Consider the following 23,960-nt stretch of genomic DNA (forward strand, 5'->3'; position numbering starts at 1 on the left):
ATACCATTTTTGACATCCGTCAAGGACGAAATAAATATATATTTTTTGTACCACATTTTACACATTTACCTGTAAGTACACGCTTTATATTTTTTATTATTGTTACTAGTCCACGCGTGGATGTGGATGCTCTGCATCGAACGCAATATAAATCCATATTATTTATTATATCTGTATAACATTGATTTCTCAGCGACACGAAAGCAAGAACCAGTTAAGCATCATCCAGCAATATAAATCCATATTATTTATTACATCTGTATAACATGGATGTCATTGATTTCTCAGTGACACGAAAGCATGAATCAGTTAAGCATCATCCAGCAATATAAATCCATATTATTTATTATATCTTTATAACATTGATTTCTCAGCGATATGAAAGCAAGAACCAGTTAAGCATCATCCAGCAATATAAATCCATATTATTTATTATATCTGTATAACATTGATTTCTCAGCGATATGAAAGCAAGAACCAGTTAAGCATCATCCAGCAATATAAATCCATATTATTTATTATATCTGTATAACATGGATGTCACTGATTTCTCAACGATACGAAAGCAATAACCAGTTAAGCATCATCCAGCATTACTATATTATATCAGACCAATTATCATAGGTCCATCTGGGTCTGGTAAAACGCAATTATTACTTAATTTAATAATGAGATGGTTAAAGTGGGATAAACTATATTTAGTAGCACCTTCAGTTGATAATCAGCGGTGTTATGATGTACTTAAATATTTTAATGAAAATACATAATTGTTAAATGAAGATGGCGATGACATTATTAATTTTATAACCGATATTGATGAAGACACATCAGTAGATAACCTTGATGGATTTATTAATAATTTCGTAGTATATGATGATGTGATGATGGATAAACAAACAAATCCAGCAAGAATATTGTCCCGTTGAAGGCATAAAAATACAGATATTATCTATCTTACTCAGAGATATGTACAAATACCTAAAGTGATCAGAGATAACTGCAATATTTTAGTTGTGCTTAATGGAGTCGATACACATTCTCTGCGAATATTCATCAGACTTGGTGTAGTGGGGACATGGATATGATTAAGTTCAAAAATTTCTTTTCAGAAGCACAATCTATTCCACACGGATTTATCACGATAAATTTACATGATCCTCGATCACGCTATCGTATAGGTATTGATAAAATCTTTGGTCGAGAGACTGTTATAATAATGATTTAATTACAGGAACATAGAGGGTGCGACCTCAATAAGACGTCACGCGGGTAAACTCCGCGCATATTTGAAGAAAAAAAAAAAACACCGAAGACAAAAAAGCAGTAACTTATAAACTAACCCAATTAGAGAAACTCTCGGTCAGTTAGAGGCTTCGGTTTGACGTTATTGATCTTATTTTGTTTTTATTTTTCGTAGAAAGTTTTATAATGACGTTTTGTTGAGGTCTGTTCTCCCTCTCTGCTGCTCTCTTTTACTTTCTAACCAGTTCTTACTGTTTATATTTTATTAAAAATAATTGAAATTAGGACTTGAAGGACATGTCCAAATGGTTGCAACAACAAATCAATGAGAGAATACTGTATTTTTCAATCAAATCCTAGTGTTGTCTGCTTACACGTTGATCAGTGCAAATCGGTGGACATCAGTTCATTCATTGGATAAACACAACTTAGCATTGGGACTTAAGGAAGTTAGCACCGTTATAGACTCGCTTATAAGTCGCGTCAGACTGCAAAAACAAAGATCCTGATCAACCATTGCATAATCGCGTGCAGACCATGATCTATGTTGCTTGTTCTGCTGATTACTCCTAACAAACTGCACAGACTCAGTTCTGCCGGCGCATGATGCGCCGGCAGATCTGGGTCTGTACAGTTTGCATTTGGGTTCCATTTATAAGAGAGTACAGGCGATATAAAGAAAGACTTAACGGGAGTTGAAAGTGAGGTGTACTGAAGAATGAAAAAGGACAATGAATCAAGACAAATATTCCATTGATCTGAATACCTTATACAGCGTGTATTCATCGTATTAAAATTAAAAAAATTAAAATCTACCGCTTAAAGTTTGAATTTTAGAGACACGTCGGTAATATTTTTATTACTTGGTCTACAATAGTACGAACTGGAAGAATGGCAGTTACAATTTGAATGAAGGATCTTTTGTGGCATGTGATATTATTCACTGTGAATTTTTTACTCAGAACAGCGAAAAAGTATATACAATTACTTCATTTAAAGTGAGGAAAACACATTTCCTTGTATAATAAGTACCCTTATATCAAAACGTAAATGCTCTTCTTTTTGTTGTAGACCACTGCGGTGGCCTAGTGGTTAGAGCGTCCGCCTCGGATGCGGGAGGTCGTGGGTTCGATCTCCGGCCGAGTCATACCAAAGACTTACAAAAATGGTGCTAACAGCTGCCTCACTTGGCGCTCAACATTAAGAGGTTAGTATTAGGACTGGTTGGCGTGGTGTCAGGATAATGTGACTGGGTGGGACATCATGCTACACGTTTGCGGCATGATGCCCCAGTGCTAAACATCACTATAAACAGCCATACTGCAGACATCGCAGCGATATGACTGAACAATTATTAAAGCTACGTTAAAAATCCAAATCACACACACACACACACACACACACACACACACACACACACACACACACTTACTTTTTGTTGTTATTATTATGTGTAAATAAATAAGCTGGTGTGTTTCCATATCACATTTGCATAACACTGCTTCCACAACCCTATTTCAGGTAAGAGGCTCGGACCCTATTCATGGACAGAGGCATCTCAAATTGTTTCCAAAACTGGCTCCATTTTCATCAAAAATAATCCAAATCTAGGGCAGAGTGCCCAGAACACTTCGTATGACTTTCTACCAAAGAGTAATAAATGGTTTCCGAAACCTTTACAGCACTAGTCTAATCAGAATGATCCTTTCTCACTTTCGATTTCATATGCAGGTAGCCCGAGATTCCATCGCTGGTATCCAGACTACGACAGAAGGCGGGAAAAGGCACATGATATATTTGGAAACCATTTACCGATTTCGTAACTAGATGTATGAGTATCAGCATTCATCTTTCTAAAATCAAACCGGATACGTTTGTGATTTCATACGTATAAGAAAATTAAATATATAATTTATGAATCAATGACCTGAAAATGGCATGCATTTCCGATTAGTCCAAATTTAATTGCAATATGTAATGTGCTAATTTTTAAATAAATTTATACTCGAATCACAATATTTTACTATGCATGCGTGTTATTTATTGCCCATTCCATCATCGCAAGTTGCATTGTCTTCCCTCTATGTTGTATATCCTTACTTTTGCTAATGAAACCTCGCTAATTTGTCACTATCTTTCAAGCAATGTGTTATATACCTTCTTAAAATACTTATACATAAATAAAAATGCTATGTACAAATGTCTTCGAGTTTCTTTCTTTTTTTTCCCTAATATTATTATCAGTATTATACATCAATCTGCGAGAGCTGGCCAGAGTTTGTAAAAAGAGAAAGATTTGGTTTCTTTGTTTTTACGGGCAGAACAGTTTTGAAAACTTACAATACAATACAATGCAGCTCACCTGTAGATTTTGAGGTACCTTTGTTAAGTGGATAAAGTAGAGAAATTCCACCTTCTGGTTAGTTTTTTTTATAATAATCTGGCAAACCGGACTGTATTGGGTGGGTAGTGTTAAGATATTTTTAACGCTTTTTTTAAGCGTCTTTATTTTGTATAAAAGATCAGCTCATGTTTGCACACCGATTATTCACAAACTTTGATACAGTTTGATACATTCTGTTTACTTTAGTAGCTCAGTACCCACCCTATAGTTGACGTAATCACTCACTATCGACATCAAATTGACAAAATCGCTCAGCTTTAACATTTTCACAAAATCCAAATTTTACAAAGAATTAAGTTTTAAGTTAAGAATGTACTCAGCTTGAGAAGTTTCATAAAAATGGGCCTAGAAAGCCATTGCCAGCATGTCTAATCCACAGTCGAAGCATTGCTAAAACCTTGTGACCTTGACCACAAGGTCAAACGTGTGTGCGATTGTGTTGCAGAATAAAATATCTTGCTTAATAATCAGCCAGAGCATGAACGGAATACAAGGTGGTTGAAAAATATAACCAATTTTCATTTATATTTAGCCTTGATCCCTAATTCTTATCATGATAAAATCCCTTAACGTAAGGGTGGAAGAAGAAACTATTCCGGTTCAAGAGCAAAACAATCAGCTCCCCCTCCCCCCATAAAGATAAAATGAGCCCATGGTTCGAAGCAATATACAATTAAGATTATTTTTAAACAATTTTTGATCATGATAATTCGTTCAAACGTAGTTTTCATATTTTATAAACATGATACTAGTAGTTAAACCCTTTAATGTTTATTGTGTTCTTGACATTCTGTATATGAATACGAAAACCTTACAAATCAAAATTGAAAATTAAATTACGACGGTAGGCCTATAGTAACAACTACAACTTTAGGCCCTTTAATATTTTTTATTTATATTAATGCTATAGCTGACAATTTGAACCCGCTTGCATGGCTATTTGCTGATGAGACTTCTCTTGCAGCTTCTTCACCAAACTCTTTACAAGTACAAAGGACTACAAACAATGATCATGAAAACTTAATGTATGGAAAAACGATGGATCATTCCTTGTAATATTTCAAAACATACATGGTATTAATTACAAACAGGCAAATTGATTTTCCTTTCAAAAGTTCTCTTTTGATAATATGAATTTGTTTACGGTTAGATTTCATAGACACCTAGGATTGAGATTATCTTATCAAGCTAAATGGATTAATCATATTAATAAGATTATTTAAAACGCATCTAAATATTTATCTTTATTTCGCGCAACTAAAACTCGTTTGACAGAATAACAGGCTAAAACTATATATGCTGTTCATATATCCAGTCTTAGAATATGTTTCCGAAGTCTGGGATAATTGCTCTATTGAACAATAGGAAAGATTAGAGCAAATTAAAACGGCAGCTGCACGAATCCTACGGGTCTATCCATTTATTGTTCTATGGAGCGGAAACAGATAAGTAAACTCTGGCACAACAAATGGAGAAGAGACTATTCGCAACGTATTCGATTATAAATAGTCACGACCCTAACTCTTCAAGCTACCTTCTTCCACAAAGGAGATGAGGCGTCTCATTATCGTTTACGCATCTCCCAGAACATCACACAAATCCCTACCAAACATCAGATTTTTCAAGCGTCCTTTTTCCCCCCATCTACGAGAGATCTTTAGAACTCTCTCCCTGAAGGTTTCTGAACGTCTAATCACTCTATTTATGAAAAACAGCATTATATATATATATATATATATATATATATATATATATATATATATATATATATATATATATATATATATATCGGTGACTATACTTGGGGTCTATACTAAAAGTGTTCTGCAGTTGCCACTAAAATTTCTGTGACGAAGAACACAACCATACAGAGATTAGTTTCCAGATTAATTTCTCCACTCACTGTGCACAGTATTAAAATGCAATTTAACTTGATTCTGGGAGAATCAAGTATGAAATATCTTAAAAGACAGATTGGTTGCTGTGCGGATAATTCTCTCACTTGTGATCTAGTCATAAAAGAAACAGGTTACATTACTACATTTGCCATTAATTGACTGCAATTTGATTCCGAAGTATTCATATCGGAACGGAGTTAAATGCTTTCAAGTTTAAAGTCTTTGTTTTCCCCTTCTCACCTTGTAAGTGTCCCGTTAAATCTGAATTTCTTTGGAAAAAGGATACTGTATAATAATTTGTGAATTATTTGCCTTTGATCCTAACCTTTTTAATTCACGATCTGTTCAGTCATATTAGTTCTGAATGAAACAGGTAACTACAAGGTTTGTATATCATGCAAATGTTGTAGTAATTCAGCTTGAAAATATAACCGGGCTTGGAATTGCTACTTGTAAAATATATCCAGACTTAATGGTACTTGGGGTGTATATGATAAAATGATGTGTTCGATTAAAGTATTCATCTGGGTATGTTCTCCTTGTGAGGATACATTCACCGTACGTTTCCATGTATTGTGGGGACAAATCACGATCACTGACAAGAATCTAAGAGACTTTCGCCGCCTCAGGTTAGGTAATGCGAAGTCCTGTGAATATGTAGTCGTATGTTGCCGGATCATCAGACGGTCGATTGAAATCATTATGATTACATTTAGGTTGTCTTGTTTGTTTGGTTTTTTTTTTTGTTTAAAAAAAAAATTGCTTCTTTTCTGGTCTCCTAGTCGCATGGGTGCTTATAGCTCTAAGCAGATGATGCAGAGTAAAAGAATCATCCAGGTTACCTAAAATCTGAGTCAATGAACCTAATTTTCTCTTTAATTCGAGTAACACAGTGGCTATGCTCTGTTTTCACTGAATCATGCAGCTATTCTTAGTAACACATTACATTTGGTTCATTCTTCGTTTTCATTCTTTTTCATCTACACAAGGACAAATTAGTTTAAGTTAGTTGTTTGCTGCGAATGCTAAGACCGGTTACCTACTGTTGCTCCGATAATTACTTTTGCTGCCGCCATTAATGCAGTGATCCTCTGATTCCGCTACTGTCATTAATCAAACGATCCATTATATTCCTCGCTGCCATTAATCTTGTGATGCAGTGAGTTCGCTGCTGCCATTAATCTAGTAATCCATTGATTTTGCTGCTGCCATTAATCTAGTGATCGATTGATTTTACCGCTGCCATTAATCTAGTAATCGATTGATTTCGCTGCTCTCATCAATCTAGTGATTCATTTATTTAGCTGCTTCCTTTAATGTAGCTATCCTTTGATTTCTCTGCATCTGGTTACATCGGTATGCTCTCATCAATCTAGTAATTCATTGATTTAGCTGCTTCCTTTAATGTAGCTATCCTTTGATTTCTCTGCATCAAGTTATATCGGTGTGTGGACAACAACATCGGCCTCTCTAGTAAAAGGTCTGGACTCTTAAAAGGGAAAGACCAATCACCTCCCTGCATTTCATTCACCCCCATCCTGCTGGAATTGAGTGACTAATAAGTAAGGGGTGGGGGTGTCTGATCCCCTTCCCTAGTTTGGTTCCTCGAATGACAGGTGACCAGTCCCACAGATCAGTGATTCGTGACTGGTGCCCAGTGCCTGGTCACACACCATTGACCCGTCAGACAACTCTGATCCGTAGGAAGATCTTTTGTTAAATCTTAAAACTGATCGTTGCTCTAACTTTACATTGTGGCTCATTCCTGTTGCCACTAACATGTTTAGGGTTCTGAGCGGGTGCTGCTCCTCCTTCATGGAGCAGGAGGCATAACTAATTATCAGCCATCGCCCGAACTATGGGCATGAAGAGGGTGGTGCTCCCACTCACTTCCTCCCAAGGAGCCCTGGATCTAACCCTGATAGGCACTCACAGGGTTTGAACAACCATTATCCATGGGCCTTGTACGTTTCCGCAGCTACCGATCCCATATGCTCCTGTCAAGCTTAATTACAAACAGATGACAGTGTTATATTTTCACACCAGGTGCCCGATTACATTTCAAGAAAGCTTGGGAAAGAACCAGAATCGGACAATATTAGCTCAGTGACAACAAATTGTTATCACATTTGGGTAAGACAGAACACATATTTGGCACAAACAAAAAAAAATTAAAAATCGTGGAATTCAAATTAACCTGTAATGACCACATAACATTGGTCAACAGTGAAATCATTACTGACTTGAAAAGGCCCTAATCTGTAGTATTTTGGTGTGCCGAACACGAATATAACCGTGAAAAATTTGTATTGGCTCTCGTTTTGAAGATATTCATATACCTCATTTTCTATGTTTCACTGTGTAAATTTCTCCAGCAGGACTGCAGCAACATCCGGAATAATGATGTAACATTGCATAATACCATCATGCTCACATCATCCACAGTTGATTGCATCATTTTCTGATGCAATGCAATACTAATGCCATGCGGCTGCTGAAGTAAGTTGACGTCAGCAGTGTACTATACATGTGTAGGCCTATTATACTAATGCCAGGCGGCTGCTGAAGCTGACGTAAGCAGTGTACTATATAAAGCCCAATCAGATAGGTTCAGCATTTAAAATATTTTAGACGTTGTGCGAGACAGTTCAAGCTACTGTTACATAAAACTTATTATTTTATCCATTTACGTACAATAAAGAACAGTAATGCCTCGAAAGTGTGTTAATACCGCGGACAATTTTTGCTATATTTGTGGGGAAGTGACATTTGCCAACCAGAAGAAAAGTATCAATTCTCAAGTGAAGAAGGCATATCATCTTTACTTCGGATGCAAGGTTGGTGACCAAGACAAGCCTTGGGCTCCGCATATATGCTGTGCTACATGTACAACACAGCTTTCACAGTGGTTGAATTGCAAAAGGTCATCAATGCCGTTTGCAGTCCCAATGGTGTGGAGAGAGCCAAGCAACCACCTAAATGACTGTTACTTCTGCTTGGTTCCTCCTCTTTCCGGCGGAATAACGAAGCGAAAGAAGTCGAGAATAGTCTACCCAAACATTCCGTCTGCATTGAGACCAGTTCCACATGGTGAGGGACTTCCTATTCCAGAATCTCCAGCAGAATATTCTCTTGATTCATCTGACGAAGACAAAGGTGAGTCGACCTGTTCTTCTCCTGGTCCATCAGCATGCAGTGATCCAGATTTTCACTGTGGTGCATCATCAACCCCACACAGAATAACACAGGAAGAACTAAATGACCTGATTCGTGATTTGGACTTATCAGAGAACAAGGCAGAATTGCTAGGATCAAGACTCCAACAATGGAATCTTCTAGAAGAAGACGTCACAATTACTGCATATCGAAAGCGCCACCAGCAATTGGAGCCTTTCTTCAGAAAGGAAAGTAATCTGATATTCTGTTCCGATATTGAGGGCCTCATGAATGCTTTAAAAATCACTCATGACCCACAAGAATGGAGACTATTTGTGGACTCTTCGAAACTGAGTCTCAAGGCTGTGCTTTTGCACAATGGAAACATTCTTCCATCTATTCCAGTAGCGTATGCTGTCCACATGAAAGAGACATACGATAACTTAAGGCAGCTACTGAATTCCATTGAGTATAACAAGTACAGCTGGCACCTCTGTGGTGATTTGAAGGTAGTTGCCCTTTTAATGGGACTGCAGCAAGGATATACAAAATACATGTGTTTCTTATGCGAGTGGGATAGCCGAGCAAGGGAAATGCACTACATGAGGAAGGAATGGACTCACAGGCAGAATGTAGCCATTGTAGAGAAGAATATCCAACACCCAGCTCTGGTTGAGGCTCAGAAAATCTTGCTACCACCCCTTCACATCAAACTAGGTTTGATGAAGAACTTCGTGAAAGCCATTGACCGGACTTTGCCAGCATTCCGATACCTGCATGAAAAATTCCCTCGACTCAGTGAAGCAAAGATTAAAGAGGGAGTTTTTGTGGGTCCTCAGATTCGAGAGCTTTTCAAAGATGACCGGTTCAACAACTTGCTGGAAGGTGACGCGAAACAAGCATGGAATGCTTTTCGCCTAGTTTCTACAAACTTCCTCGGAAATGTTAGGGCAGAAAACTATAAGGAACTAGTAGAAGACATGTTGATGAAGTATAAGAAACTTGGCTGCAATATGTCTCTAAAGATTCACTTCCTTCATTCCCATTTGGATTTCTTTCCTAGCAACTGTGGTATTGTTAGTGATGAACACGGCGAACGTTTTCATCAAGATATCGCAACAATGGAACAAAGATACCAGGGAAAATGGTCCACTACAATGCTGGCTGACTACTGCTGGACACTCCTCAGAGATGCTCCCGAACAGCTGTACAAGAGACAGGCGAAGAAATCTAAGATGTAGTCAATGACTTGATTTTTTATAGGTAGGCTATTACAGTTGACCTTTTACTATTGGAATGCATTTCGTTATGTAAACATTAATTTCTTGCAGATTACAAAAAAACTAGAGCCAATTTTGCAATTTGACTGTCATATTCGTGTTCAGCACATAAAAATTGATAAGAATTGACTCATTTTATTTCAGTAACATGACTTTTGTAAAAATTTGTTGTCCAGTGTAATCAATGCTGAAAAGTGGATTAAATATATATTATGGTCTCCATACAGATAACTTACTTTCGGGCGAATGAATAGTCAATAGTATATGTATATCTATATAAAAAAATAATCATTATTCGGGGTTGTAAACTTTAGTGATTATATTTAGTTAACATTTCGTACGTGCATAAGTTATATTTTAAGATATTAGGAACTTGATTTGCATAGGATCTATCAATAGATGCCTATGTACGTGTTGACAGTTAATAATAGTAATTAGTAGCACATACGTTTACAAATGTCGGGATTTTTCCCATTGGACAGGTCAGTCAGGTGGTATCTTAGAAGAATTAATTCCCATTGGATGGGTTGTCATGTGTTTTCTTTTATGATGTTGGAAGTTTACGCTTTGTCGCGTTGGATGATATGCGTGTTTTAGTCTTTTCACCCATATACATGTAGCACAAACTGGGCAGTTTTCTCATTCTTTATTCTTGTGTTTGTTTTAACATTATGTCTGCAGACTATTTTATGTTGTTAGACACTGTGTGTGTGTGTGATTAGGATTTTTAACGTAGCTTTTAACAAGTGTTCAGTCATATCGCTACGATGTCTGCAGTGTGGCAGTTTATAGTGACGTCTAGCAGACACGTAGCATGATGTCCCACCCAGTCGCATTATCCTGACACCAGGCCGACCAGTCCTAACACTAACCTCTTAATGCTGAGCGCCAAGAGAGGGAGCTGTTAGTACTATTTTTTAAGTCTTTGGTATGACTCGGCCGGGGTTCGAACCCACGACCTCCCGCTTCCGAGGCGGACGCTCTAACCACTAGGCCACCGGAGCGGTTATTAGACAGTGTGTGTGTGTGTGTGTGTGTGTGTGAGCGTGATATAGATTTTTAACATAGCTTGAACAATTTTTCAGTCATATTGATATGATGTCTGCATTGTATCGTTTTATAGTGATGTCTAACAATATTATAGGGCATCATGCCACATACATGTAGCATCATGTCCCACCAGGTAACATTATCCTGACACAAAGCCTACAAGTCCTAACTACTAACGTCTTAATGCTAAGTGCCAAACGAGGCAGCTGCCAGTACCATTTTTATGTCTTTGGTATGACTTGGCCAGGGCTCAAACCCGCGATCTACCGCATCAGAGGCGGATGTTCTAACCAATTGAGCCACCAGAGCGGTCGACATTATGTGAGGAAAAATATTTGTTTGGATTTTAACATAGCTTTAACAATTTTTCAGTCATATTACTACGATGTCTACAGTGTATCAGTTTTTAGTGACGTCTAGCAAGGGGGCATCTTCCCGTAGACATGTAGCATCATGTCCCACCCAGTTACATTATCCTGACACCAGTTCCTACCACTCTTAACACCACATATTTATGCTGAGCGCCAATCAAGGCAGCTGCTAGTACCATTTTTATAAGTCTTTGAGGGGATAACAATCAAGAAATACCAAGAAGAAAAAAAACTTGTTTAGATCCCTGATGCATATTCTAGAGTTGAGTAGATCACATAAAAATCTGGAAAGCACTTTGAACACAGTAATTAAAATGGTACATTATGAAATATAAAGATAACACTGTCCATGGGTCAACTTTTATACATTTTTGGAAGCCACCCTTTGAGAGGATGAATTCTCATCATAATTACTGTCCCCGAAATAGTAAGCTATGCAATAGCAACAAGTTGCATATTATCGATATTGAAGAATTGACTGTAAAATAATTTTTAAATAAAAATTAACTTCTTAGCAGCCCTCTCTTTTATTATTCAAAAAAAAGTAATTTACATTGTATGCAATGTACATGTTTTGATATCATAAGGCGGTACACAACATGAGGACATCTAAATATTACAACATAGAGGGGCAAATGAACTCTCTGATACATGAAAATATCCTACAACCTAATATATGTGAATAGAAAAATATACAAACACCTCTATTTTTTCTATTTTCAGTAGTATAAAAATCTGTAAGAGTGATTTACAAACATTTACATAACAACCCCATTTTCCAACCTTTTAAATACCTCTTTCTCCATAAATCTAGGTATACTGTTGTGAGGAAAAATTAGAAATTTTTATGGATAAGAACATTTCTCACATGTGAAAACAATTATTTCTGAACAAACAAGATTAAATTATGAACATATTAGCAAAATATGTGAGTTAAATACTTATTTATAAATATGATTTACAAACACTTTAACAAGAAAGTGCAGCAATCAAATGGATAAAACCTAGCATAACATATATAATGATGACAATAAACTAAAAATCTTCGCATAATTTGCATGAACAGTTATTCTGAGAAAGAAAACGACAGATTCATGATTTCTGTGAATTTTCTTTCAACACAGAAAGGGAACAAAGTTTTTAATTACAACAAGGTTTTTACCTTATATGCATGATCAGATATAAATAAATTAATAATATAATGTACCTACTGACCTTAGCTGAGGTGAATATAAACTTTTATGAACTAGTAAATCCCCATATTGACGTATACAAACCAACGTTTCAATATTGTGGATCAATCTATCAGGTTTACTAGTTTATAAAACTTCATATTCTCCCAAACAAAGGTATATAGTTTTTTATTACTTAATTTAGTATTTTAAAAAATTGGAAATTTAACTGTACGATGCTAAATTTTTTTTAAACAAGTCATGATGTCATAACAATTCAAACGGCATGATATTGTAACAGCCAATGATAACACATCTCTCACTGGAATCATGTAATATCAAATTATTGATTAATTTTTTTAAATGATCTGATTTTCTGAAATAAATGCAATATAAATCATGAATGCTGATGATTAACGAGTTTAATAAACTAGTTCATCTAATTTCCTCCACAACATGTACATTACAGAGTACTTAGAGACTAGTACAAAAACAATTCCAATTTAAAACTCATATCCTGCACACTTTCAGTATATAATCCCCCCCACCCCTCATTCAACCTTGAGTTCTTTTATAATATGTGTAACAAACGATACAGCATCAGAACCCCAATATTCCCTAAGTTTCAAAGATGGGAAACAAAACATTTTTCTGAAGAAACTAGATTTGAGTTTGTAAACACATGATATCTTTGAAGACCAGAAACATCCAAGTCCCAAAAATTCATAAATTTACAAAGTCTGAAAAAGTGCTCAAATGGCAGAAAATCTAATCTGATTACCTAAACATGCATTCTAGCAAGCACATCAAATTTTATTTGTTTACTTTCATTGGTTTATGTTTACTCAGGTTAACAAGATAAAGTAAAAGTCCAAAATTCAAACTTCAACTGCTCTAATAGCTTGAAATTCTAATCAGGTCATCTACACATGCATACATAATGCTGACCAAATTTCATCTATCTAAAGTGGATTTTACTTAAGTGTGTTAAAAAAGATTTCATAAAATTGTCCATGTATAAAACGTTTCTAAAAATGTAAGCATTGTAGGTACTGACAAAGTTGTTCCCTTTATTAACACAATGAAACCTAAAAAAAAACTGTCCCCTATCTGGCCAATTTTTTGTAAAGTACCGTATTCAACCTAACAGCCACATATACTCTGGTAAAAGCATACCTCTCCTTTTCAGTCAAACCTAGCACAAAATATCCATTTTTATAAGCATTTCTGAATCTTTGCAGACATCAGGAAGTGCTGTTAAATATAACATAAACTTGACAATTTTCTTGCAATACACCATCTTGTATCCTTGTTGCCAGTTAGTTTCATGGGTTAAAACATTCTTAAAAACAGATCCTAGTAGTTCTTTATTGTGTGCAACCATACTAGGGAGAAAGAATGAACAGCCATAGTTTAAGTTTTTACAAGGTAACTGGTATCAAATATATGGGTAAACAGTTTTCATTCTTTCAGTCCCTGTGACCTAGACCTCGAACCATTTTAGCTCAAAATCAACTGATATTTTTTCCTTGCCCCAAATGCAAGCTACATACAAAGTTTTGAAATGGTGGAAAGTGCAGAAATGAAAAAGGTATGGATGGACATCATAAAATTGTATATGCACTGTCTTATGGAATCCATGTAAAATCCTCGTCTAACAATGAATGTCGAAAAAATATTAGATTAAATCTTTAGAGCTACTGCTGTCATCTATTGACAGATCTGAGCAATCTGGTCCACTGAAAATCACCATGTGTTCTGTCCTGACACGCCTTTGAAGAGCACTACCCTGACATGAATTTTCTGACACATTTTCTTCATTATCTCTTCTCCCCATCTATCTAAATTAATTCAAGATGAATCTTCGCATTTTAAGCTTAACAGGGTATGAAATGTTTTAGATAACTGAGAATCTTAAGAGCAATATTAAATTCAGGAAGATGAACTTGGTTTGGACAACCTGGTAATAAATAAACTGGATTAAGATGATCCAGGTATACTTTGTATGTTCCTTGGCAAGTCTGTACAGTAATACCTCGTGCATTCGCGTTTCTGGATTCGCGAATTCACAGATTCGTGAAATTTTCATTGGTACCCTCAACATACATGTTTTCTTTATTTTATTGAATTGTACCTTCGTTATATGACTTCTGTGACATGAAGTTTACCTAGTTTACCTTCCTGACAATGACAAAGAAAACGTTAGTCATTAAGTTTACAGTCCCATTCGTTACTTGGTGTTACCTTACTGTGAGTGCAAAAGAAAACGGCAGCCAATGAATTAGTATAGGGGTAATATTAGTACATGTATACATGTACCGTACTGTAAATGCGCTAGTGTGGCAAATACCCATTAGGCGATACTGTACTCTAATTTTACCTCAACCATTTATTTCTCTTTTTAAGGGTAATGTATTAAGCTAACTTTTAAATGAAATTAAAGTGCTTTGGGAGCATAATTTGGGTCATATTTAGGGTTTAAACCCTAGAAATAAGCATTTATTAGCAATTTTAGTGACTCATACCAAACATTCGCGATTCCTCCTGATCCGCGACCGGTTCTGGAACCTAACCTCGCGAATGTTCGAGATATTACTGATAAGGTGAAATTTTATTTCAAAGCAATGTCGGACACAGCTTATATAAAGCAACTCTCAAAACTATTTCATAACTCCCTCATTATAACACAGTCCAGAAAAGTCTGGGTATATCAACTTATAGTAAGACCACCTTTTATTTAAGTACATGATATAGTACTCCCTCATTATAACACTGTCCATGAAAGCTGCAGAGTATATCAAGTTATACTGAGACTACCTTATACTGAAGTGCATGATAAAGTACTCCCTCACTGTAATGCTTCCATGAATGCCAGAATATACCATCTGATATTGAAGTACATGATACATTGCTCCCTCATTATAATGCCATCCATGAAAGCCAAACAGTATATGAACTTATAATGAGACTGCCTTATACTGAAGTATATGATACATACAATTCTACTACCACATACTGAAGTGGGATCCATACTTACACTTGCCTTACAACAGCAATCATATTATAATGACGAGACGGAGGTTACATTACAAATTTCTGATATTTTGTAAGTTTTTTTTGTCTTCTCTTAATAAGGATACCTAGAGATATAAAATCAATATCCTTTACAAAAGCACATCCACAGCAGTGCTATGCTTATATATTCTTTATCGCAAAGCTTTAACTGAGCATAGATTCCTAGTGTATGAAAAAACTGTTTTCAAATCTTCACTTTCAAGGTACCTATTTTTCTTATATTGTATGTGTTGTTTATGCCAGTATCATTACATACTTATAAACACAGCTATTAGTGCAAGTCAACCACAGCTGCATTCATGAGCATCAAATTTACCATCATCATCTCATCCTTTCTTAGAATGTTCATAACCTTGAACCAGAACAATATTATCTTACACAGTCACTCAACTGTCTCAGATTCTCCACCACTAAAATGAATGCATTTAAAATGAGTGAGATAATTACTTGCACATGGGTCAAATACAAGATCAGGTATTCATTGATAAACATTCATGCACATACGTCAGGTACTAGCTGATAAACATTCATGTACATATGTCAGGTCCTCATTGATAAACAGTCATGTACATATGTCAGGTCCTCATTGATAAACATTCATGTACATATGTCAGGTCCTCATTGATAAACATTCATATATGTGTCAGGGTAACATTTGGAAGTACCGTATATACTCTAGCGCAAACTGGATCAAACTGCAAACTGTACAGACCAAGATCTTACAGTGCATTTGGCACTGGCAGACCTGGGTCTATACAGTTTGTTAGGAGTAATCGGTAGAACAAATAAAACAGACCCTAGTATATCAGCACATTGTAGTGACAGATCAGGAAATCTGTCAGTGCACTGAGAGATGGCAGATCAGAGTTTGCAGTTGCACTCAACTTGAACGTGACTATATACAGTAACCTGAAAACCATATCTCAATTATGAAAATGTGTATCAAATTTTAATTGAGTCAACTACCTTACTTGCTGATTGGTATAATTGGTGAGGTGCAAGTACACAACATGAATATTAAAGTGATGCATTTACTAGTATTTCAGATCGAATGTCCTCATGACAGAAGGAAAATCTGATATTAGCATATCATTTATATGTGCCCAGAAAAAAATACCAACATGTTCAATCATCTAGTGTACTAGATGATGGGTGCATTAGAAATGCTATGTTCCTGATACATCGTCTATTAACTCGAGTTATTATCCATTAAGTAGAATTTTAATTATAATTCATCCGCTTTCTCTGAACTTTTTCTTCCCAAACTAACAAAAGATGGATTTATTTGAAGCATTTCTACATGTCAATTTGTTATGAAATGTATTCCTTTTAAAATATATTACACTAGCTATTGCCATACTTAAAGGCAGAAGTCAGTAGATAATGGTACACATAAAGATCTTAAATTACCAAAGTTGTTCTTTTCATTCAAATAAATAGCCATCTTAACATTATGATCACCAATGGTAATCATGAGCATCAACATATCTCGGTCACCTATAGTTCTTGTTCATCTATTTGCATATGCAAAAGTTTGACCTTAAAGTAATAAATTTCCACAAGGTCCAAAAGTCAGGCCTTCAAATAATAAACTTCCTTGAGGCCCTACTCAAGGGAATTTAATTAGAAAAATATTTCACTATGTACAGGCTTTCAATGTCGACAAGGCACAGTTTAGATTTGTCACCACATGACTCATCTATCTTGTGGATAAACCAACAAATATGTGCCCATGGCAATATATAGATAAAACCTCATTCATAATTCTGGAAACTATTTTTGCCATATGAATAACATTCACAGTACAAAATCATCATTCCCACATACACATGGATGCAAGCATGAACTCATGTGCGCACACACACCTGCGTGCATACATACAAGCACACAAAATATGCATCAAAGTACAGACGCACACAACACATGCAGTATAAAGCTCATCTTGGTCCCATCATTACAAATACACTATTGGTCTCTCTTGCAATGAATTCAAAGGAATCAAATGATGAGAATGTATCTTCTAAAGCAGGTGTGTCCAACCTGTAACCCTAGGCTGTATGTGTACTGTATGGTGTATCCATAACTTCAATTACAGTGAAATGTCTCTCCTGGAAAAACTCTCCCCTGAAATGTTCTTCTTGTAAGGAGTGTCAAGCTCTGAGGGTAATCCCTTCCGAAATTGCTCCGAGAAGGAGGTATGCTACAGCCAACATCTTGTCAGAGAAGACCCTGATGTAGTGACTTATTTTGTCTAGAAACTGGTTTTAATTTGGCCAATAATTCTGATGGTGGAAGTCCTGTCCAAGAGAACTGAGCAGTAATTGGATCTATGTGCAGTTTCCAGTTTGCCAGAAGGAGAAACTGGAGGGGTCCTGAGTGAAATCTGGCTAGGAGACACAAGTCCACCATGGAATTCAAGGTTTCAAGAAGGGGTATGTGGTCTGGACTCGGTGTCTATCACGAGGGCCATGATTCTGACAACTCTGTCCCTCAGGACATTGTGTGTCAGGAAATTTCTTCCCATGTACATGTAATCTTCAGAAGGAAACAGCTCCAATTTCTTGAAGTGGAGTAAAAACCTGTGTGGTCAGTATGGACCAGCAGCAAGCCAGATCTTTCAGAGAGACTCTGACCAGAAAATGAAATCAATTAATTGTTGATTTACTGGAGGACTGGGATCCTCACTGACCTTAAGTGAATGGCAACTACTTCCAAGACTCTGGTAAAACTCAGTGTGAGATGGCTAGGCTTAATGACAGGGTGAAAATTGGAAAAAACTCCTTGCCAAAGCAAAGTTTGAGATACTACATGTCAATAGGAAGATAGGAATGTGATGGCATGCATCCTGAAGGTCAATTGAGACTACCCTGCTGCCGGGCCTTAGGGGCCATCCATTTAGTACGTATGCAAATATCTGGCAGAGCTTGACCCCTCCCCTCTGATTGTAACCATGCATGATTTTTTTTTTTAAAACCCGTATGCGTAAGCTTCACGCACACACACCCTCAAATTCTAAAGAATGGTCTATATTTAATCCACACAGAAATGATCAAGGATTAATAATATTAATGTGTTTAATAAAACAGACAGTCCACCGATGTTAAATGTCTGGCTGCATTAAAAAATAAGCTGCGTAATTTAAAAAAGTTTGTCTAGTGTCTGCAAAAATTGAAATGCCAACTTAAGTTCAGTCGAACAGGTTATGTATTTTTATCAAGGTTTCACCCCACCCTCCTGCGTTTCCTATGTGTACATACATTATCAGCAGACCCTCTATACGCAAGCGTATTCATTTGGGTTAACCCCTCTCCATGTGTACATACTAAATGGACAGCCCCTTATGGCATTCCTGACTGAAGTAATGGTCTCCATTTTGAAAGAATCATCCTGCAGAAGCTTCTTTAAGTTTTAACGGTCAATTATTAAACTCAAGTTTCCACTTTTTGGGGGTACCAGGAAGAAACTTAATGTTGCACCTCTTCCATTAATCCCACCAGATTCAATTGGTAGAACCATACTGGGTTCCCTCCCAAAGGAGTAAGTTCCTGGAACTGAAACAAGTATCCTCTAAACCAACCCATTGTCTTTTATGCTTGACCAATCAAACAGAAATAGTCTAGCACCTATGGGAATCAAAGAAAGAGGGATATAACACAGGAGATGGAAGCAAATTTCTAGGGCTGCCCATCTCCTTCCTTAGAAAAGGGAGATGAGACAGAAAAATTCCTCCATTTGTCTTCTGGCAACCCTTTCTAGGACCCAACTGCCGTGGGAAAGGTCTGAATTGGGGTTACTTTTTGGAATGGGGTTACATGGCTCTAAAGAACTCTTCTGATAGAACTTCTTGGCTGGTTTTGACTGGCCTGGAATGGAAGTGAGAGACTGGTGTTGTTGGTCCCCCAGGTCTACCCAGTGTGTGATTTGGATTTTTAACGTAGTTTTTTTTTTTAAAATTCAGTCATATCGCTACAATGTTTGCAATGTGGCAGTTTATAGTGATGTTTAGCACTGGGGCATCATGCCGCAGACATGTAGCATGATGTCCCACCCAGTCCAATTATCCTGACACCAGGCCGATCAGTCCTAACACTAACCTCTTAATGCTGAGCACCAAGCGAGGCAGCTGTTAGTACCATTTTTATAAGTCTTTGGTATGACTTGGCCAGGGATCGAACTCACGGGTCTTGGGAAGCCATAGACTGAATAAGACCTCAGATACTTGTAGGCAGTAACAATAAGGGTCAAATGAGAATAAAAATGGTGTATCTTTCCCTTCAATTACACAGCCCTGAATTCCTTTAAAATTTTGGCCCAAAAAAAGGGACTGTTTTAGTAAAACCTACCTGGGACCCAGGGAAGGCACTTTTAATATGGGGTACTCACCCATCAATGCAATTTATAATTTTCTTATCATTTTAACATGAACTGTGACATAAAAGTACCCTGGCATGTATTTTTTAAACACTGCCTTCCCTGGGTACAATGTATGTCTAAATGGAACAGCTCTAACTATAAATATTACTTTTCTTTATGTAATATGTTGTTGTTATTGTAGGGTTTACGCCATTTTTCAGCACATGATAGGCCATACATGGCAGCCAGTATTAATGTTGGAGGAAAATCCACGGAAAGAACCACCAACCCTCGATAAGCTACTGGCAAGCTTTCTCACATACCCACATTGGCCGAATTCGAGACTCGAACCCACACAGACAGAGATGAAATGGCAGTGATCCATAACGGAGAGCGCTTTATACCACTCGGCCACTGGGTGCCGCTTTATGTATTATGTGCATCTTTCTTATCTCATCATTATTGCCACCATTTGTCACCTACTTTACAGTCTTGCCGACTGGTTTCTTGTTGTTGACATTATTTTTGTCACTTTGAGAAAACATGTACAAGTCTAAGCCATTACTGTTGAAATACTTCTGTTCACACAGAGAACTCCTGTTAAAAATTGTATCCCATAAAATTGTTTTTTGATTGTGGAATTTTCACCAAATGTGAAATAACTTTACAAAATCTGGAATAGCTGGCATCTCTGCAAATGCTTGTGCATATTAATGAAGTTTTGTATATGTCTTTATCAATACTGCCCTTAAAGTTCTACTATTGTAACATATGCCAGCAATTCTGGTTTTCTGGATTTGGGATTGCAAGTATTATCATGATTAGTGCTGCTGTGAAAAAGTGATGCAATTCTATCTTTAGACTCATTAAAACTGAGGTCGAGGCCTATCATTTTTAAAATAATAAAAAACCCAGATGTTTCCAAAGAAAAACAGCTTGACCAAAACTGAACAAGTCCAGTGTGTAATCTCTCTCTCTCTCACACACACACAAAGATACACACATAGTAAGTGTAGTCAAAGTATCCATATACATGCATATACTTTAAAGTACTCATATACACACAGCTTTGACAACTTCTTGAGGATCAGCCTCACTGGACCATTTCACTTTTAATTACCATATTACCCAATACAATATAGTGGATACTACTTATAAATGACCGTTAAAAATACGTACTACTAAATTGTGCAGACAAAAAGTCTGAATTAGATAAATGTATACATATGTTAACAATCTTCCACACAAGTATATTCTATATTAATGTAAACTGTCACTTGTGAACAAACATGAATAAAAATGAATCAATACAAAATAATAAGTATGTCTTCATTTGTATAATCCCAACCTTGTGTGCAGTTAAGATATCTATCCCTTAAAACTGTTTATGTTATTTATCAAGTTCAATTGAATCTCTTTATCCACTCTGATGATTACTTTCTTTCTTCAAAGATAAACATTTGTTTTCGATATCGAAGAGTGCTCTCCCCATATACGAGCATTTTGTTTCTCATTTCTCCAGTTTGACAGAATCTGTACATTCAAATTGTGTTACCCATCTTGGCCTGAACTGGCGTTTGTTCCAGCTTGCATCACATGATTCTTATTTTGAACAGAATGAAGTTCTTCCAAACCACAAGAATACACACTCTGCAGTCTGAATTCTTTTGCAGCCATCCACTCTGAAAATGTTCCTTGATCATAAACTTTCCAAACCTTAATAAGCCACTTTTCTGTCACATGTTTGTCTTATTCATTTAAATTTACAATTTGCATAAAGAGTAAATTCCCCACTTTGACATGGGTAAAAAGACCTAATTTCTGCTTGCAAATAAACAATTTGTGATATTAGCAAAAGCATTCTACACAAAAATTATTTCCGTGTTATATTTATACCCAAGAAACGGTAGCACTGACTGGCATAGTGTTTGTCTAACCTCAATAAAATTTGATTTGTTCTTTCGGACATCCAACATCCTGATTCCATAACTGTGTTTTCTCTCTGCTTCAGCATTCGAGACATCAATATCAATATCAAAACTCCATTTAAAATTTTCAAAATAAATATATATTCAGTCTTAAATGATGCGAATGGCTACACCCACGAGTCTGCTCCTTGCTGTCCTCCATCTTGTGTTAAACTGTAACCAGGTGGACCCCCATCATCTGGTCTCCTTCTGTTGCCTTTCTGAACCATTGCATAGAGAGGCTCATTTGGATTGATGTTTGACTGGGGTTGCAAATGGGACTGAGGATGACTCTGAAAAGGAAATTTAACAATATATGAAAACAGAACTTTCAGCCAGCATAAAAATTTGGATGTGCAAGCAGGCTTGACATTCCTCATCTGACATACATTAGTCTTAAATGCAGATGCAGTAATAAGGCAGGTAGGTGTCTTGAGTGGAAAGACACCCATCTCAAGATAATATCCAACTATTTGAAGAAACTGACGGTATTGGACATGTTTAACTGTGTTTCAACTTTGACCAACTTCAGCTGGTCACAACCGGATGGTGCACTGGCATCTTTTTAAGAAAGTTGCAGTGCTCATGCTCAATTTTGTGGTTGTTTAGTTGGTTAGTTTTACTGGTACTTTAACACATTATTGGCTGGATTACACCAAAGAAATAGGAGCCAAATGTTCCTGCTAGATCTTTACCTATCACATTTTGTCTGATATGACACACTGGGTTGGATATGACAAGGCAGTTTTGGAGAAAGTCATTCTCTGTTGACTATTTTTTTAATAAATATATATATATATATATATATATATATATATATATATATATATATATATATATATATATATATATATATATAGTAAAAATAGTGAATACTTTATGAGAGGTATTAATCTTTTGTAGGTTTTCCACCCAGTTGCTTTGAAAGTCACAACATTAAATTAGCTAACCAAGACACAATACAGAATATTCTAAAAACCATAATACTAAGTCTGATGGAGAATGGATAGACAATTCAGAGTGTTGAAAACAGTTTTTCATATCATTACTATTGAAGCACAGACTGCTGCTAGCAGTGCCACCAAGACACAGTTGTAATAAAGCATGTCCTATGAAACATTCCTACCAAATCTGATAAAATATTAACTCAGTTCTAGAGTTGCGGTAGGGTAGACAACCCAGACACAATTCTGATATACTGGTAGTATGTCTTATTAAACAAACTATACCAAGTTGACCAAAACTGGCTCAGCCAGTGTTCAACTTTTTTGCTAATGAATCCTACATCATAGGAGAGCAGTAATTCATACAGCATGCCCTAAAAAGTATTCATAGATAGCCTGATTGGTAAGCTGAATATAGGTTTTCTGTATGAATACTGCTGAAGCCACAAGATTTCTTTAGGAGCCACTGCAGACAGAATGCTTGTCGAAGAAAAACTCGCAACAAGTTTACCTGGTCACTAATGAGGACAATTCATTGCAAGTTAAGCTGTTCTAGAAAATAAGCTGAATAATTGTCATTATTGTCATTATCATTATTATTATTCACTAATAAAAACTCCTAGCAAAACATTCAGTGAAAGGTCTTCCAAATATAACTTACTCATATATTGACATTTGAAGGGACAAGCAGTTTTCCTGCATAGGTTTTGCCACAAAACTGCCTTATTACTATAAAGGTTCTAAACTGGCAGAAGTGAATAAAGTTAAAATAAAAACTATAAAAAAAACCACTTGCTGCATTGACTTATCATCTTGAAAGGAAAATGAAGATCAGCACAGAAACAAACATCTAAATTAATAAACTTGTCCTTTTCACACAGTGAATCACTAGATATTTTTTTTAAACATGTCCTTTTCACACAGTGAATCACTAGATAACAAAATTTAAAAACTGTTCTTTCACACAGTGAATCACTAGATAACAAAATTTAAAAACTGTCCTTTCACACAGCGAATCACTAGATAAACAAAACTTTAAAACTGTCCT

At 36.2% G+C, this 23,960-nt stretch overlaps 1 protein-coding gene across 4 annotated transcripts in view; it reads right to left on the reverse strand.

The window, feature by feature from the left end:
* Positions 1-11,909: 11,909 nt before the first annotated feature.
* The window catches only part of LOC149787612 (uncharacterized), a 177,594-nt gene continuing 165,543 nt past the window's right edge, over positions 11,910-23,960 (reverse strand). For all 4 annotated transcript variants that reach the window (XM_089973781.1, XM_089973779.1, XM_089973782.1 and 1 more), the window contains one exon: positions 11,910-22,261. In XM_089973781.1, the coding sequence (XP_089829907.1) occupies positions 22,097-22,261 (165 nt within the window). In that variant the 3' untranslated portion in view covers positions 11,910-22,096. The remainder of the gene's footprint in view (positions 22,262-23,960) is intronic.

This window comes from Sinohyriopsis cumingii, chromosome 11 (assembly GCF_028554795.1).
Source record: "Sinohyriopsis cumingii isolate HCF-2022 chromosome 11, ASM2855479v2, whole genome shotgun sequence".
NCBI lineage: Eukaryota > Metazoa > Mollusca > Bivalvia > Unionida > Unionidae > Sinohyriopsis > Sinohyriopsis cumingii.